A 17,393-nucleotide genomic window follows, 5' to 3' on the forward strand; every position below is an offset into this window, starting at 1 on the left:
CTACTGGTAACAGAGGTCATTTAAAAATTTGAATTCTTATGATTAACAATTGAAGTATTTAATTACTTAAGTAGGTTAGAAATATACAACCATCTCACTGTCGTTGAGCCAATTCAACTCATAATGACCCTATAGGGCAGGTAGAATTGCCCCGGTAGGTTTCTGAGGTGTAATTCTTGACAGGAATAGAATGATTTTCCTTCTGTTGGGTTTAGTAACTCCATGTCAAAATTTTTTAAAGAAATAGGTTATTTATACAAAACAAAATTATTACATAGATGAATTTTCCACGTAATTGAAGATTTTGATATTATTTGTCCAGAGAAAAAGTAAAATGAGATTATGGACTTGTTGTATATATTAGCATTATTGTCATGATTCAGAATTTCTGCAGGCCAGTGAGGTATAAAAACCGTTGGTCTTTAAAAATAAAAGTACCAGATTTTTATGTTTCTTGGACAACAGATAACTGTTGTTAATAATTTCCCTGGCCATTAGTGATATTTTTAAAAAGACAGCTATTAATATGATTCCATCTAGCAGAGCTTCTTACCCTCATTTAATTTCTGCATTGAATCATCTGTGGGCAGAGAAAACAGTCAAGCTTGTGAGACTTATGCACAACTTCAGGATGCTCTGTCTGAGTTGAAGTGTGATAAGCTGCCCCGTGAGTAAAGGGCATGACATCAGGATCTATTTTGGTTGTTCCAAAGATTTGTGTTTGTTTTCTGGCTCTTGGCTATGCTGATTATTAAATTAGTACAATGTTAATGATGGGACACTGAGTTAAGTAGGTATATCCCACCCTCCGTTTCCATAGTCCAGAAAAGAAAATATGGAATCCCTGGGAAGCCGAGTTTAGTTACAGGAGAAGACAATGGTTTTGACTTCAGACAATGAGGCAGTCTGCTGAGCACTGCTCCCGGACGTGAGCATCATCTCTGGCCGGTGACTACTTACATGAACCTGGGTATCCTCACGATCACAGGGCGTCTCGCAGGATTCGAGGGTCGAACAGTGGTTGGGTTCCCATCACTTGTTCCTTGGTTGCTGTTAGATGACATTGACTTGGTTCCAACTCCTCCTGACCCTGTGTGTGTCACAGAACACAGCCATCTCGGTCCTGCACCATCCTCACAATTGGTCTTACTTCTGAGTGCTGCAGCCATTCCGCTCATCCATCTTGTCCAGGGCTCGCTTCTTTTGTCGGTCCCTCGACTTTGCCAGGCACGGTGTCCTTCTCCAGGGCCTGGTCTCTCCTGAAACCATGTCCAAATGCACGAGATGATGGCCTGCCCTTCTTGCCCGAAGGAGCATTCTGGCTGTACTTCTTCCAGGGCAGATTTCCTTGTTCTTGCGGCACTCACTTGTAGCTTAGGCAGATACTTACTGGAGAGATTGCCACACTGATAGATTTCCAAGGTGGGGTCCCATTTGAGGACTGAGTAGTTTTATTTCACGTTTAGAGAGCAATACACCTGCATCTATCAAGGGGAACATTAACTACTAGGGGACAGCGGTGTAACTTCTCTGGTCCCATGTGTTCTCCTGCCTTCCCACTTGGACCAAAGTTGAGAGGTAAAAGTGCCATTCTCAGAAGTTATCAGTTGCCTTTCTTTCTTACTCTAAGTTTAAAGCCATTGAAAGTTTGTCCAGCAGTGAGATAAATGAAGAGAAAGGGGGGTTGAAAACTGCTCTATTGAGCCGGTTTCAAATTCTCTTTCTAGGAGCAACTGAGGCACTGCAAAAGAAGCTAACTAAAGAGCAATCTCTCGGCTCGAAGTCTCAGGTAGCACACCTCTGTGATATGTTTGTTTCTTATGAGGAAGATGTCCGGTGAGTGTTAGGTTCTAAAGCTAATTTATAATACACAGTGATTTTCGTCATAAAATCCAATACCTGATTTCAAAGGAAAATGCTACGGTGCACTGAAAGTATTTAGCAAACCAAGAACGACAAGCTCACATGAGTGAGCAGTCCTTATGACAGCTTCCAAAGAGGGAGCATTTAAGAATTTCCCGTGCCTGGACCCATATCTGTTATCAGAAGGTCATTAACAACATTTTTTTTAACCTCAAATGTTTCTTCAGTTTAAATCACATAAAGAAATGTTAAGTTCTCTTGAAGGGGTTTTAATAGTTCTTACCTCCTTTCTCTTCTATTTGTATACATATTTTAACATAGATTTTATTTATTAGATCAGCTGTAGGTTTACAGAAACAAAAAGGAGAGCGCTTCCATGTCCACTAATTTCCACCAACCCCCAACCTAGTTACCCCTAATTATTGACACCTTGCCTTGGAGTAGTGCATTTGTCATGTGAACCATGATGAATGCCTTATTATTAACTGAGGTCCACAGTTTACTATAGGGTTCTCTCTTTATGTAGGCAGTCTTGTGTCTTTTGACAAATGCATATTCTCATGTGTCCAACCTTATAGTGTCATACAGAATCATTGTATTCTCTATAAAACATCTTGGACTCTACTTATTTATCTTTCTTCCCTTGCCATCCAACCTCCCCACCCCCACCCCTGGCCTCCTGCCAGCTCCTGGACATCACAGATATTTTTCACTCATTTTGCCTTTGTTGAAATCTCATATACTATGAATAACACAATCGTATTTGTATAACCTTTTGGATTCCTCCTCTCTGGATATCTCAAGCCATCAAAGCTACAGTTAAAAGTATTTCTTTCCCTTGTGAAACTTGGTGACTGTCTCCTATCTTTTTGGTTCATAAGTGAATAGCATGGATCTATCTGCTCCAGGACATAGACAAACACACCTGCTAAAGCAGAAAGCAGAATTCACGAGGCTGAGTAAGCGAGGCAGAGCACCTACAAAGTCCCCTGCAACTCAGTTGAACTGGAAAAAAAACTGTCATTTCTAAACATAATTTAACCAACAAATGTTTCTATTATGACCATAATATATAAGTCTCAACCTCTCCACCATTCTGTCACTAAAAGCATTTCGCAGTTACATATTACACCTCAGAATTATGTTTCCATGATTATTTGTTTTGCCTCAATCAAGATATGAGGAAAATGAAAGTAGAGGTTTACAATGATCAACATGTTCCCTTGAACTAGAATCCACGAAAAGGAGCAGCCAATGTCACCACTGCAGGTGACATCCTGTCTGAAGTCTCGTGTGTTGTCGCTTTGGGCGTTTCACCATTCTGTTGTTGAGGACTTGCTCCGGCTTTCTTATCGCAGAGCCACATAGAGGAGCTTCCTCGCCGTGAGTCCGCAGCTTGCTCAGAGAAAACCCGTCAGCCTCCTGGAGGAGAACTGGTAAGTCTGCACTCTTAAAATTACTTAACCCCACTCTGGGGATGACTTGCCACAATGTACAACCCCAAAACCAAACTCCAAACTCACCGCCAGCGAGTCGTTTCCAACTCGAGACCCCATGGGATAGAGTAGGACAGCCCCTTGGGGTCCGAGGGGACCCGGAAATCCTTACAGAAGCAGAAAGCTTCATCTTTTTCCCCTGGAGCAGCAGGAGGGATTGAACCACTGACCTTTCAGTTAGCAATCCAACTCAGAACCTGCTACACCACCAGGGCTTCCAAGTCTATTGTATATTAGTCCTCTTAGATCCCTATATTCCTTTCCTTCGAGAGATCATCAGACGAACCAGTATATAACTATTGTTCCTCTTTATCATACATATACAATCCTGGTTGGCTTTTAAAAAACGTACAACTTTCAATTTTTTATAACAGTAGCATCATGAAGATGTGTTATACAACTAAGCTTACCCCTCACCACTGTCTTTCTTGAAAGCCTCAGTAAGAACAAATATGGTTTTTATCAAAGAGTTGATTATCGGGAATGATGCTATAATTCTATTGAATTATCAAAACGTATTTTAATTACAATTATGCTTTATTAAAATATTGTATATTTTATGTGGTGTAAAAAAATAGTATACCATACACTAACTTTTTCTCAAAAGCATGAATGTCTTTTTTTCACCTGAGATCATTAGCATATACGTCTTCCTGATGACTCTTTCAGAGTTATCTGAGACGAGTGCCATTCCTTCTGCTTTGGCAGATATAGAGATAAATTATTTTTAAATATTGTTTTTTACCCTTTTAACTCAAAAATCCAACCCTACTACCATTGAGTAGTGACCCGATGGGACAGAGTACAGGATTTCCAAGGCTGTCAATCTTTCTAGAAGCAGACTGCCATATCTCCCCTACGGAGAGATTGATGGGTCAAATCACCGCCGTCTCGGTGTTCAGCTGCACACGTAACCACTGAGTCACCAGAGCTCTTTATACCCCTGTGAGTAGGTAGTAACATTGGATTTTCCCTTCAGACACTGTGTTGCTGCAAGCGCTATACTGCTCAAGGGGTAAGAAGTCATCGGACGCTCCTGACCTTGAAGTGTTCCTGCTGGTACTCACTGCTTCTCGGTAAGCATGGATAGCCTCTCCTACAGCTGACCAGATATCAGAAAGAGAGAGAGAGAGAGAGAGAGAGAAAGAGAGAGAGAATATGTTTTAACTGGGAGGAAAAAATTAGTCACAGTTAGATTTTGATATAAAAATGTTTTGAGTACTTAGTTCAATCGCCTTACATTCATTTCATCATCGTTTGAACCTCTCCTCTGAGGCAGGCAGCAGTAAGCTACATATTCTGCTGCTGCCTTTGAACTGATGGCCCATAACCACTGCCAGCCCAACCCATAACTACTACTTTACTCACAATAACTCAGAGATAGTCAAAACACAACACTGATGATACCTAAAGAGTGATTGCTATGTCCCAGGCACAATTCTAGTCTTTTAATCTATCAACTTATTTGTCACTACATCCCTCACCATACTTACTGAATTTATTTTAAAAAAACAAACTCACAGCAACCCTACCTGTAGGGTAGAACTTCCCTGGAAAATTTCTGAGACTATAACTGTTTGGGGGAGTAGAAAGCTTTATTTTTCTCCCTCAGAGTGACTGGTGGTTTCAAACTCTGGAACCTTGTGGATTGCAGCTCAACTCAGCCACCAAGATACCAGGGCTCCTTATTCAATCTATATGCTGAGCAAATAATTCGAGAAGCTGAACTATCTGAAGAAGAACACAGCATCAGGGTGTGGGGAATACTTATAAACAATCTTTGTCATCCAACATTGCTAATGGAAAGTGAGGAGGTCTTGAAGCACTTGCTGATTGAGGATCAGGATTACAGCCTTCAGTCAGGATTACAACTTGATGTAGAGAAAACCAAAACCCTCACAGCCAGACCAATAGGTGACATCATGATCAATAGAAAAGACCGAACTTGTCAAAGATTTCATCTTGCTTTGACCCACCATCAATACTCAGGGAAGCAGTGGTCAAGAGATCCGAAGATGCAGCGCGTTTAGTAAATCTGCTGCACAGACCTCTTTAAAGTGTTGAAAAGCTAGGACGTGGCCTTGAGGACTAAGATGTGCCTGACAGAAGCCATGGTGCCTTCAATCGCCTCATGATGCTTATGAAGGCAGTGGAAGTTGGACCGTGTAATGAGACCAAAGAAGAATCGGTGCATTTGAATTATGGCGCTGCCAAAGAAAACTGAAAGTACAATGTATTGACAAAAGAACAAGCAAATCTGGCTTCAGAGTACAACCAAAATGCTCCTTAGAAGCAAGGATGACAGGACTTCATCTCCTGTACTCTGGACATGTTATCAGGAGAGCCCAGGTCCTGAAAAAGGCTCTCATGCTTGATAAAGGAGAGAGGCGGTGGAAAAAGACGAAGACCCTCTACAGGAGTGGTTCTCAACCTGCCTGATGCAGTTCCTCATGTTGTGGTGACCCCCCCAACCATCAAATTATTTTCATTGCTGCTTCATAACTGTAATTTTGCTACTGTTATGAATCGGGCAACTCCTGTGAAAGGGTCATTCGACTGCCAAAGGGATTGCGACCCACAGGTTGAGAACCACTGCTCTACAGGATGGATTGGCACAATGGCTGCAACAGTTGACTCAAACATAGCAACTGTGTGGGCAGCACGGGACCTGCTAATGTTCCGTTCTGTTGTACATAGGGTGGCTAGGAGTCAGAGCCAACTCAGTGGCACCCGACAACAACAACAACTATGATGAGGATGCTAATGTAATTCCTATTTGAAAGATGAGGAGATGAAGGAACATGGGTTTAATAAGTTGCCCAAGGCCATGTGCTGCTTTATTTGTAGTGAAATTGATGCTCAGAGTGGTTTAGTTGTTTATTCAAGATCACATAACTCCTTATGGGACAAAATCAGGATATGAATGACTGATAGACTCCAAGGCCAAGGTTCTCTGCATTAAACTCTCCTGCTTACCAGACTCCTCGGACATAGCGAGATGTCTTCCCCAAAAGAACTTTGATGGGTTCTAAACATGAGGCCCAACCCTTTTCTTTTCTAGGAGATGATAAAGTTCTTATGTAAAGAGCTAGGTAGTCAATATTTTAGGCATTGGGGCTGTATGATCTTTTGGGTCACTGCTCAACTCTGTTGTAACACCAAGCAGCCAGGGACAGTTAGGGAAATTGATGCGTGTGGTTGTGCTTTAATAAAATCTCCCACCCAAAGCAGGTGGCTGTGACTACATTTGGCTTGCTCACCCCTCTGGTTATTGGGGCATGAGTATTTCTGGTCCATTTTTGTTTATTTAATATATGGTATTACCACCCGATATAGCTAGATACATGCTTTCAGCTTTTTTGGTGAATTAGGTGTGATTTTAGCTGTCAGATCATCCTTTTTGAGTTTAAAGGCCCAAACTACCCATCACCCCTCCCCAGGGCGATAGCTAGGGGTCACGTGTTTCTGCTACAGTGTGGATCACTGGAGCCACCTCTGCTTTTTCAAGAATGGCCACCCTCTCAAGAGGAGAAGAATCGATATTCTAAGATAGTCTAAACCAGAAATTAATCTCTATTCTCATTCTTCCCTATTTTGCAGATGCTTTACATCTGGATAGCTTTACAAGAATTCCAGCACTAGGATTGACACATGTAGCCAACCAAATCCATGCTTCCTGTGAAAGCCCAAACTACGGAGAAATACAGTGTGCTCCTTGGGATGTGACAAGAGGACAAGAGTAAGCTGAAAGAGCCAGAGTTGCGCCCCCTGCCCTTCATGGGTGGCCTGTGCCCATCGTCCAACCTCTTAAGCAGTTAGATTTCAGTATCCCAAGATTATAACACAGTTTCTTTATTAGTGGAAATTCTTTAACTTTCTGGAAAACACCAATTTTAGAACTACAAAACGATCGATTGTTTTCTTGAAGGAAGTTCCTTGTATAATGCTTTAAAGTTTCCAGTATACATCTACAGGTTATAAGACAAATTACCTACAATGTCTTCCACTTTTAGAAATATACTACATATTTCTAAGTAACTTAGGTATTTAAAAAAATTTTTTGTCATCTAGATTTTGAACCAGTTTTCTATATTTTCAGAATATTGACAGTCTTTAGGAACTTATCCCTGCACACACACACACACATACACACACACACACACCACCCCCGCCGCTGTACCTACTCCTGATATTCAGGTGTGCTCCCCTGCCTTTGTAAGCAATGACGCCGAGCAGAAAGGTCAACTGAGTCTGCGGCACTGTCCACCTGCAGTAATTTTCCTTTCTGTACCGAGGGTGAGGAGCAAGACTTTGAATTGCAAATGTTTCATTTTCATTTTTGACTTGGCTCTCTGTGGTTCCTAATCTAGCTCTCCCTGCTGCATAGTTGGGGAGAGATCTTTCACTGTGTCTTAAGTTGTGAGCTTAACTCAAAATCTCACAAAACTGAGAAGGGGGGTGTGGGTCAGTGTTATAATTTGATATCTGCTTTAAAAACAAACAAGTTCTCTGTGTTTGGTGTATATTTATTATTTTGCTATCTAACAGCCATAACTCCGCCCTCTGTTGCCAGGTGCCCAGGCTTGCAGGTGGCCTCCATCCAGGGACAGATCTGTCTGCTTGTGTCAAGATGAGTGAGGACCCACGTATGGAAGTCAGTATTGCACTAGATTTCAGTTTCAGTTTTGTACTCTGAATTCTGGTGCTTCTTCTTGGGACACTTTTTAAAAGTATTAAATACCCCTTTACAAATTTATGGCAGACACACAAAAAGCAACAGCTTTTGGGGACAGTAAATTCAAACGGAATCATTTTGAGGATTTTCTACCCTGTCGCTAGTTTAAACTCCGGGATACACACACATATATAACAAAATAAAGATTTTCATAAAGTTGGGTGACCATATTGTCAGTCTACTTTAAGAGGTCTCCCATCTCATGGCGTCTCAAAGAACTGAAGTCGAGGGTAAACAGTCTGGAAGGCGTTCCCCCTTGTAAGAGATCTCAAAGTAGGGCAAGGTCGAGGAAGGATCCTGTGTCATAGTCCGATGCATGTATGCCTCTTGACCAAAGAGGAGAGTAGCACTGAGTGGCTGGGAAGGTCACTGATGGAAAGTCCTCAGGCCATTGAACTACGGTCAGAGCATCTTGCAGTTAGTTCTTCCTATAGCCCTGTTGCCTCAGCATCTCGAAAAGGACAGACAGTTCTGGTTTGGGATCTGCCAAACTACCATTCTTCCCTTTCTTCCTTCTTCAACAGCTTTGTTGAGATGACTGTACACAGTAAGCCATTCGCCCAACCCAACAGCATGACTCAATGGGTTTCAGGACATTTACAGAGCTGTGCAGCTCTCGCCACAATCCATTGTCATCATGCCAGAAAGAACGCCTATACCCATTACCAGTCACTCCATTTTCCCCTAACACCCCTTGCCCCAGTCACCATCAATCTACTTTCTATTGCTATTGATCAATGGCATCTTACGACTAAGATATTTCAATTAGTATAATGTTGTCAAAGTTCATCCATGTGCTATATCAAGACTTCGTTTCTCTTTAGAGCTGGGTGCTACTCCATTGTGTGCAGTGCTACATTTTGTTTGCCCATTGTGTTTGGCTGGGTTGTCTAGAGAAAACCAGGGACACGCATATGTGTATAAGAAAGAACTTTAGATCAAGAAATAGTTGTGCATCAAGAAGGCAACTCCAGTCCATGGGTCCAAGGCTAGCTGGCAGCCCTCTTGACACTCAGATCCCTGCGGGCCTGTGAAACAGCAGTGTGACGCTGGAAAGAGGGCGGTCACAGGCCGCGATGCGGACTCACACGAATCCAAAGTCAGTGCAAGCATGGCGAGGCAGACACAGAACCCAAGCAAGCTTGAAGATGATGGGCAACAGAGAGAAGGGTTCCCAGTGCCTATTCTATGAAAAAGTAACACTCCCAGGGAGGCATTCTCTCTGTGACCTGACTGATAGGTTGAAATCCACCCCCGCACGCTCATCCAGGTACAAGTTCACATAAAATCTAACCACCACGCCATTTACCTCTTGAAGGGCATGTAAGATGCTTCTACTTTTGGTCTATTAAGAGTCAGGCTGCAATGAACATGCCTTCATTTATTTTTCAGTATTTTTTTATTGTTTCATTTGCCCGTTCCCATTTTAAATGCACATAGTTCCATGAGTACATTTATTGGGATTCTGTTTATGTTTACAGCCAAATACTATCCCATTCTATTGTATGTATTCATTAATTGGTTGACAAATATTTGAGCTGGTTTTGACTTGAGGTTATTACAAGCAATGCTGTTATGAACATTTGTGTGTCAGATTTGGTGTAAACTTTGTTCTTGGTGGTATTAGCTGCCCTAACTCATAGAGACGCTGTGGACCACACAACAAAACCCTACTAGTCCTGTGTCATCCTCATAGCTGTTGTTATAGTTGAGCACATTGTTTAGTCACTGGGTCAATCTATGCCATAGAGTGGTTCTCAACCTGTGGGTCGCGACCCCTTTGGGTGGGGGGGTCGCCCAATTCATAACAGAAGAAAAATTACAGTGATGAAGTAGCAAGCAAAATAATGTTATGGTTGGGGGGTCACCACAACATGAGGAACTGTATGAAAGGGTCCAGCATTAGGAAAGTTGAGAACCGTATCGCATATTATGCGACTGAAGTTCTTACCCTTTTTAACTGGCCCTCCAACACAACCAAGCAAAAGGTCATTTTCTGGGGGCTGGTCTCTTTCCTGAAACCATATCCAAAGGTTTTTTGTTCTTGGGGGTATAGGCTTCTGAGTAGAATCGCTGTGCTATATGCTAACTCTCTTTACCTTTTTGAGAAACTGCCGACTTATGTTCAAAGTGACGACATAATTTCATATTCCAAACAACATCTAACAGTTTCCATTTCCCCATGTCCTTGCCAACACTTCTCTTTGAATATAGCTTTCCTAGTGAGTATGACGGAGGAATTCTGATGACGTCGTGGTAACAAAGTGGGCAGTTAACTGCAAGGTCAGCAGTTCAAAACCATCAGCTGCTACTGTTGGGAAAAGATGAGGCTTCTCCTCTATAAACAGTTACAGTCTCAGAAACTCACAGGGACAATTCTACCCGGCCTTAGAGGGGGGTTATGCGTTAGCATTGACTTAATGGCAGTGAGTTTGGTTTGGCTGGAGTATGAAGTGGCATCTCATTTTTCATTTTCTTTATTATTAATGACGAGTCTTTTCATGTGTTTATTGGCCTTCTTTGAAGACACATTGATTCCAATGCATTGCCCCATTTTAAAATTCGGTTAGTTTCCTTTATACTGAGTCGTAAGAGGCATTATCATTCTTCCTTTTACGTGTATGTATCTGATAGTTTTCCGTTCCTTGGCACCCATCTTATTGAAGACTGAGCAAAAAACAACCCACAACAAATCTATCGCTATGATTTTGCCAGTTGTAGTAAAGGAAGGTGAACGTTTCAGGGTATTGATGGTGCGTCATTTCTTCTTTATCTGGCACTGATGTCACCCAGATGGAGGTAAAACAAAAACATCAACTGCAATCCAGATCCTATGTCGGACAGCATTTCTACATGCTCGCTTATTAATTTGCCCCAAGTTTTGAAAAAGTAGGCAACTGAATGATGGGCAGATGAGGCTAATGAAGTTCAGGGAGGTTAAATACTTGGTCCAAGATCACTCAGGTAGCAAGTAGCCCAACTGGGATTCAACTTCACATTTGTCTAGCAACAGAGATTAGGGCCTTTCCACAACTCTTCTTAACACACGAATTTAGACAGTCCCATCAAAATAATCCTTCATTGTTACTTTGAAAATATCTTATTTGGCCAAGAAGTGTGCTGCCTTATGTGTCCAGTGCACCTTCCTAATCCACCTGCATTAGCTCGTGTGGTTTGAGTTGTTTTGTCTATGGTTTTGACACCCATTTAAAAATATGAGAAAACAAGTTTCACAATAGAAACTTTTGTCCAGAGTCCTAGGGAATGACATGGTTTCATTGAAGGTTTCAAACGGTCTACTGACCCCAGAACTAGTCTATTGGCTCCACTCTGTGACTGATTGGCTATGCCTCACCATTCCTACTCCAGATTTCTGCTCTTTGTAGAACCTTTGCAGCTTATTATCTCTGTCTACTATCCCATCCCTTCCCTTCTATCTCTTAATCAAATCCCCTTCTCTCACCCCTTTGCACCCATCACATCTAGTTCTTAAACATTAAGCTCTCCTTAGAAAATGCTTCTCAATCAGTGTTTCTCAACCTGTGGGTCGCAACCGTTTTGGGGGTCAAACGACCCGTTCACAGGGATTGCCCGATTCATAATAGAAGCAAAATGAGTGTTATGAAGTAGCAACGAAAATAATTTTATGGTTGGGGGGTCACCACAACATGAGGAAACTGTATTAAAGGGTCATGGCATGAGGAAGGTTGAGAACCACTGTTCTAAATTTAAGAAGAAAATGACAATAAGATAACCAAAGCCCAAACCCATCACCATCGACTTGGTTCCTACTCAGGCAATCCCATGTGAATCAGTAGAGCTATTCTTGGCATGTTTTCCTTCACAAAACCGAACACCAAATCCCTTGGCCTTGAGTTGATTCAAATGTATAGCTGCCCCAGAAAGCGGAGGAGAATTGCCCCACAGGGCTTCCAAAGTTGGAAATCTTTTCTGAAACAGACTGCCACGCCCATCACAACGAGCGTGATAGATAGCATTTTCTTGACTCCTTAGCTTTCCAATGTAGGATTTTTGTGGATTTCCCAATCTTAGAAGCCTTTAGAACAAACATCGTGGCCTGGGATCCCACTCCACCTGCCATCTAGTTGTGCCCTGCCTTTTCACTCTGATTCCCCATGGCTGCCTAGTGGTTCTTTCCATCCATCAGTCACAGCAGATGCATGTATTGTTCAAATATATCACACCGATGTAGTGATCCTGTTTTTTTGGCCTAGAATATTGCACGCATCTTCAGTTCTCAAAATTCTTTCTGTTAAGACCCATTTCAAAAACCACCTGTTTGTTCTATAAAACCTTTTGTGTTGTGGCATACATTGCTAACCATCTAGAACCTCCATTCCTTCTTGTGGTGGAAATCTTATGGCCCAACAATAAAGAGCTCACCTTTCCCTCTGGTTCTGCGTCTGCGGGAGTCCGAAAGAGTTGTGAATGTTGGACTACGTCTCCTCAGTTTCCAACGAGCCCATTAAGGATAGGGGGAGGGGGGGAATCAGCGCCCACATGCCTTTCTTTCAGACCTGGTTGGTTGCTCTCTCTTAGTTGTCACTTGTAACCTGGTTGCCTTGAAGTTCCTTTGTTTTCTGGAATTCATTACTGTAAACACTGCCCCATATTGCTGTTAACGAATGTGCATTTAGCACCTAGCACAGATTTTTGCACCTAGTAACTCCCCCGATTATATTTGTTCTGTGAATATTTACTTATTGTGTCCTCCCTAAAGATCTACTGAAACCATTTGGGGTACACACTCAATGGGCTTGTTGAAGTTTGCCCTCCCACTCTGGGGCTCCTTTCTTTGGGTGGTGATCTTACTTTTAATGGAGAGTTACTTTTTATGCCTCCCCTCTGATCATATGGCTGTTTCCGTTGCCATCGGGCCACCAACCTTTTGGGTTCATCAGTGAGTGCTTTACCATTTGTGTCACCTCATCCGTATTCCATTCCACCCGCTTCAAGCCAATTCTGACTCCTCGTGAGGCCCGAGGCTGCGTGGAACTGCTCACTGGAGTTTCCAACACTGTCCATCTCGAGGGGAGCAAAGAAAGTCTCATTGTTTTCAGAGGAGCAGCTGGGGGTTCGGACTGCTGCCTCGTGGTTAGTTTTGTAGCCCATTATGCAAGCACCTCCACCACCAGGGCTCATCCTCATCCACAGGAAGCTGTATGGTGACATTTCATTTAGGCTGTCTTACATGAGGTAAATGCCAACACCAGTGCTCATAGTGAGTCTTTGGTCGAACAAGCACTGCAATAAAGTGAGTGTCCCAGGAACTCTTGTGACTGAGCTCGGTCTCCTTCATTTTCTGCAGCTTGTTGTGAAATAGTTTGGTACCCAATTTGAAACATTCTTGCAGAGGACAGAGCCATTTGACTGTTCTAAGGACTTCATTTATTTGGGGTATCCTGATGTAAGGGAAAAGGGCCCTGGTGTCACCCTGGGGTCGGCATTGGGCTGCTAACTGCAAGGCCAGCAGTTCAAAACCACCAGCTCCTCCAAGGGAGAAAGACAAGGCTGTCTGATCCCATAAAAACTTACAATCCTAAAAACCTGTGTTGCTCCAGCGAGTTGGAACTGATTCGGTGACAGTGACTTGGTTTGGGTTTGGAGTTGTATAAAGAGGAAAGAAAAATAAATAATTATTTCTATCTTTATGTCTAAGTGATTCATACTGAGATATTTATGGGTGAAATAATATCTGAGATTTGTGTCAAAATAATAGAAGGATAAATTTAGTGAGCAATGGTGTAGAAATGGTATAGTTTCACTGTAGATGGATAATCATTGAATCAGCATGATTTTTAAACAAGGGCTCATTATCCTCTTCTGCCTACGCTTGCATTTACTTGGAGATTTCACCCACCAATATCTTAGGATCTTTCGCCACATAGGTGTAGGCACTGGGTTTGAAGACAGCTCTTTACTTGATTTGCTGAGTAAATTTGGACAGGTAACTCCACCTGCATGATTCCAGCACACACAAGCACATTACACATATACGTGTTTGTGACAGCTAAGTTCTGCCTCACCACACCATAGAAACCAACCATATAAGTCGTAGTGAGTGGGAAACCTAATCTCTGTGCCCGATTCCCCAGTTGCTGATGAGCAGACTTTATTAATGTATATTGCTGCCATTGTTGCAAACATGCACCGAAAGAAACATGTCCTCGTTCAATGGTCTCTGTGTGTACGCCGCAGTGAGACTGATTGTATGCTTTCAGTGGTACAACCACTTTCATCTTTGAATTGTTCCTCCCCTCTCTTTCCAGACCCCTAATGTTCCTATTAATCTTCCCAGTTGCTGTTCTCAGTTGGATCCCACAGGTCGTTCATGGAAGAGCAGGATCAAGGCGGCGTGTCGCTTATACTAGTGGTGGCTGCAGGTTGTCATCAGTTGGCGCTATGTGGGACACAGCACACTAAGGTCGCTGTGCGTTGGGATCCACTTGATGGTGGTGCGTTTGATTCTGGGTTGGTGCCACCTGCTTGGTTGCTTAGTGTGCTCTTTTAAGGCACACCTTACCCTATTATACTTTACCTATTACCATCACAAAGAAGACTCAGCCCCACCTGGGCCTGTAAGGACAGATAGAGGAGTTAGCATTTCCAATACTGCCACTGAGTGGAGATTTTGGCTCATAGAGAATACGTGGGATAAAACAACTGCTCCTCGGGATTTCCAAGCTGTAAATCTTGGTCAGAGCAGACCACTTCATCTCGTGGGTTTGAATCCATGACCTTGCAATCCATAGCAGCTCACTCCATAACTCATGACCCCCACAGGGCTCCTTACACATTTTAGGAGGAAACATTCAGTCCTTTAACATCCTGCCAAGTACTCTGTGCTGTAATGTAGGTGAAGTACCTGGTTCCTGTAAATACTCTGACAATCATAGCTGCTAATATCACCCACAATCCGTGAGATCAGCAGTGAATACCTTGTAATAATGGATCAAGAAGCCTGGAGACTAATTTCTATGGTTTTTTCCCCCTTACTTCAAATAGACATAGGTGCCAAGTAGTAAGTGTCTTACTGTCCCTTTGAGGATTACTTCAGGTCACTACACGTTTTTGGCAAGACATACTATCACAAGAAGGAAGTGATTGATGAGACAAAGAACAGGATCAATGTTTAAATATCCCACAAGATTGTCTGGCCTGTCCTCTCGAGTGATGCATGGGTGCGGCTGTAATAACCTTGGAGGGTAAGCATTGTGAATTGCACAATTGGGGTAGGTGGAAATTGACTGATAACTGTACTGTAAGTGAACCTCAAAGTGGTAGGTGTGCTCTCTCGATGTGAGGAGGAGGGTGTGGTGGACTTTTAATTAAAATTGAGCGGGAAAGTCCTCTGAGGAAATTTTAGTTTCGTTGAAGTTCCAGCTATTGAAATCTTTTCAACTTAAATTTGGCATCATGTCTCTTCTCAGAATATTGAAACTAATCCCAAGTCGAGGTGTTCTTTTTCAGTCAGAATGAAATAAATCTACTTAGATTCCTTTTATTTAAGATACATAGAATGAAAATACTTCCCCTAATGTCCTGATAATATCTTTGGTAAACATCTATTTAGCCAAAATAGATCCAGCAGCTAAAAAAAAATTACATGTTGAAGGCAACATATGTACAAGTGTGCTTAATACAATTGAATGATGAATTGTTATAAGATTGGTAAGCGCCCTTCTCAATAAAATTAATGGAAAAATATTACATTGGTAGCATGAGTAATTATTAGTGGAAAGGGTTCTGGCCATAAAATTTATAGCATTTTTTGCTAGAGGAGCCATGCAAAAAAAGCAACCTGGAATCCTGGGGATTGTCACCTAGGCCAACTAAGTGCCCTAGCTAAACTCTGAATGTGATGTCTGCAAGGCTCGAGGAGGTGACTCGAAGTGAGGTCAGTAAGTGTTAGGAAACAGTAAGATGCATTCAGTGTCTGGGTGCAGACGAGGGAGGCTGAATAGTGCCTCAGTCCAGTCTGAAGCTCTGGGATGCATCAGTCCCAAGTACAAGGTCAATGTCCTTATATCCATCACAGGCCATTTGTGTGTGTGTGCTTGCGGTCATTCTGCATCATCAGGGTCTCAGAATGGCTCCAGGTGTTCATTTGTGGTCTTGTCTTTTCTTACGTCACTGTCCTTGGTTTGCTGGGTTTTGCGTCAAGGCGCATTCTTTTGGGCAGAACTTTCTAGGGTCAATTCTGGGGCACACGGGGAGGAACTTTGGTTCTTAGAGGACTCAATTAAGCCTTACATCCAGACTACTTTCTTTATCTATAGGACGAGGGAGCAACGTCTTCGAGAGCCATTTCCAGCTCGCAAGGGGCAAGGCAGTGATCCTGGGATTGGGAAGGTGGAGGGTTGGCCTGGACGGAACAAGGCTGGGAGTCTGCAAAAGAACCTCTTGCCCAAGGCTTTGATGGCAATAGTCTGGGCAAGGCCCTGGGCAGCCCGAATGCCCAGTTGTATGAAAAGTTGTGCAACGGTGCTCAGTAGGAGTGAAATTCTGAGGGGAATTAGGAGCAGAATTAGGTATGGCTTGATGAGTGGCCAGGTTGGTTTGGACCAGCTTGCCACTCATGATGGTCTTTTGAGTAAGATCAGCTGTTGTTAATACCCAGGCAGCCTGGGAATTGAGGCTTGGGGCCCCAACAAGAGGTGGGAGAGCTGGGTTAGGATTTGGTCTCTTAAAGCTGAGTGTGAAGGGTACGTAATTTTCGGGACGCTGTGAAGATAAACAGAGAAGTTGAGTTTGCCATATAGGATACATGGTAAAGAAGAATACAAAGTGTACTTCTTCCACAGTAATCAATTGGAAGGAGGCTTGCTGAGATAATCGTGGTCGCTCCATGGTGTATGAGTTTCTGACTCTTCAGGGTTGGGTGGCTGCACGGCTGTCTCCCTTAGGCAGGGTGGCCACTGCTGGCCTGTGAGGTTGAGCTGCCGGGATACATCGGCTCCCACTTGCAGAGAGAGAGGGTCCGTGTTTCCGCCGTCAGAGTGCTATGGCCATCCCCCACCTTCCATCAGTGGATCGTAGGAAAGGTTCAGGGAAATCTGGGAGGGTGAGGACTGGGGCTCGCGGAGGGTTTCCTGAAAGGTTTGGAAAGGGGTTTGGATGGGGTGGGCTGGACCCAGGGCCTTTTGCTGCCTGGTTTGGAGAGGACGTGCTGGCTCTGGGGCTTCATTCTGCATCATTGGGTGTTTGTAACGGCTCCAGGTGGTCTTCACTTTTCTTCTTACGTCACTATTCTTGCTTCCCTGGTTTCTGATGCAGGC

The 17,393-nt window shown here is 43.1% G+C and overlaps 1 protein-coding gene across 1 annotated transcript in view; it reads left to right on the forward strand.

The window, feature by feature from the left end:
- The first annotated feature begins 7,013 nt into the window (after positions 1–7,013).
- Positions 7,014–17,393, forward strand: part of IRAG2 (inositol 1,4,5-triphosphate receptor associated 2) — a 45,329-nt gene continuing 34,949 nt past the window's right edge. Inside the window, exons 1-2 of the mRNA XM_045288484.1 lie at positions 7,014–7,098; positions 7,933–8,013. Coding sequence (XP_045144419.1) covers positions 7,990–8,013 — 24 coding nt within the window. The 5' untranslated portion in view covers positions 7,014–7,098; positions 7,933–7,989. The remainder of the gene's footprint in view (positions 7,099–7,932; positions 8,014–17,393) is intronic.

Source organism: Echinops telfairi, unplaced genomic scaffold (assembly GCF_000313985.2).
Source record: "Echinops telfairi isolate 266 unplaced genomic scaffold, ASM31398v2 ScPeMD7_21;HRSCAF=78, whole genome shotgun sequence".
In the NCBI taxonomy this organism is placed as follows: domain Eukaryota; kingdom Metazoa; phylum Chordata; class Mammalia; order Afrosoricida; family Tenrecidae; genus Echinops; species Echinops telfairi.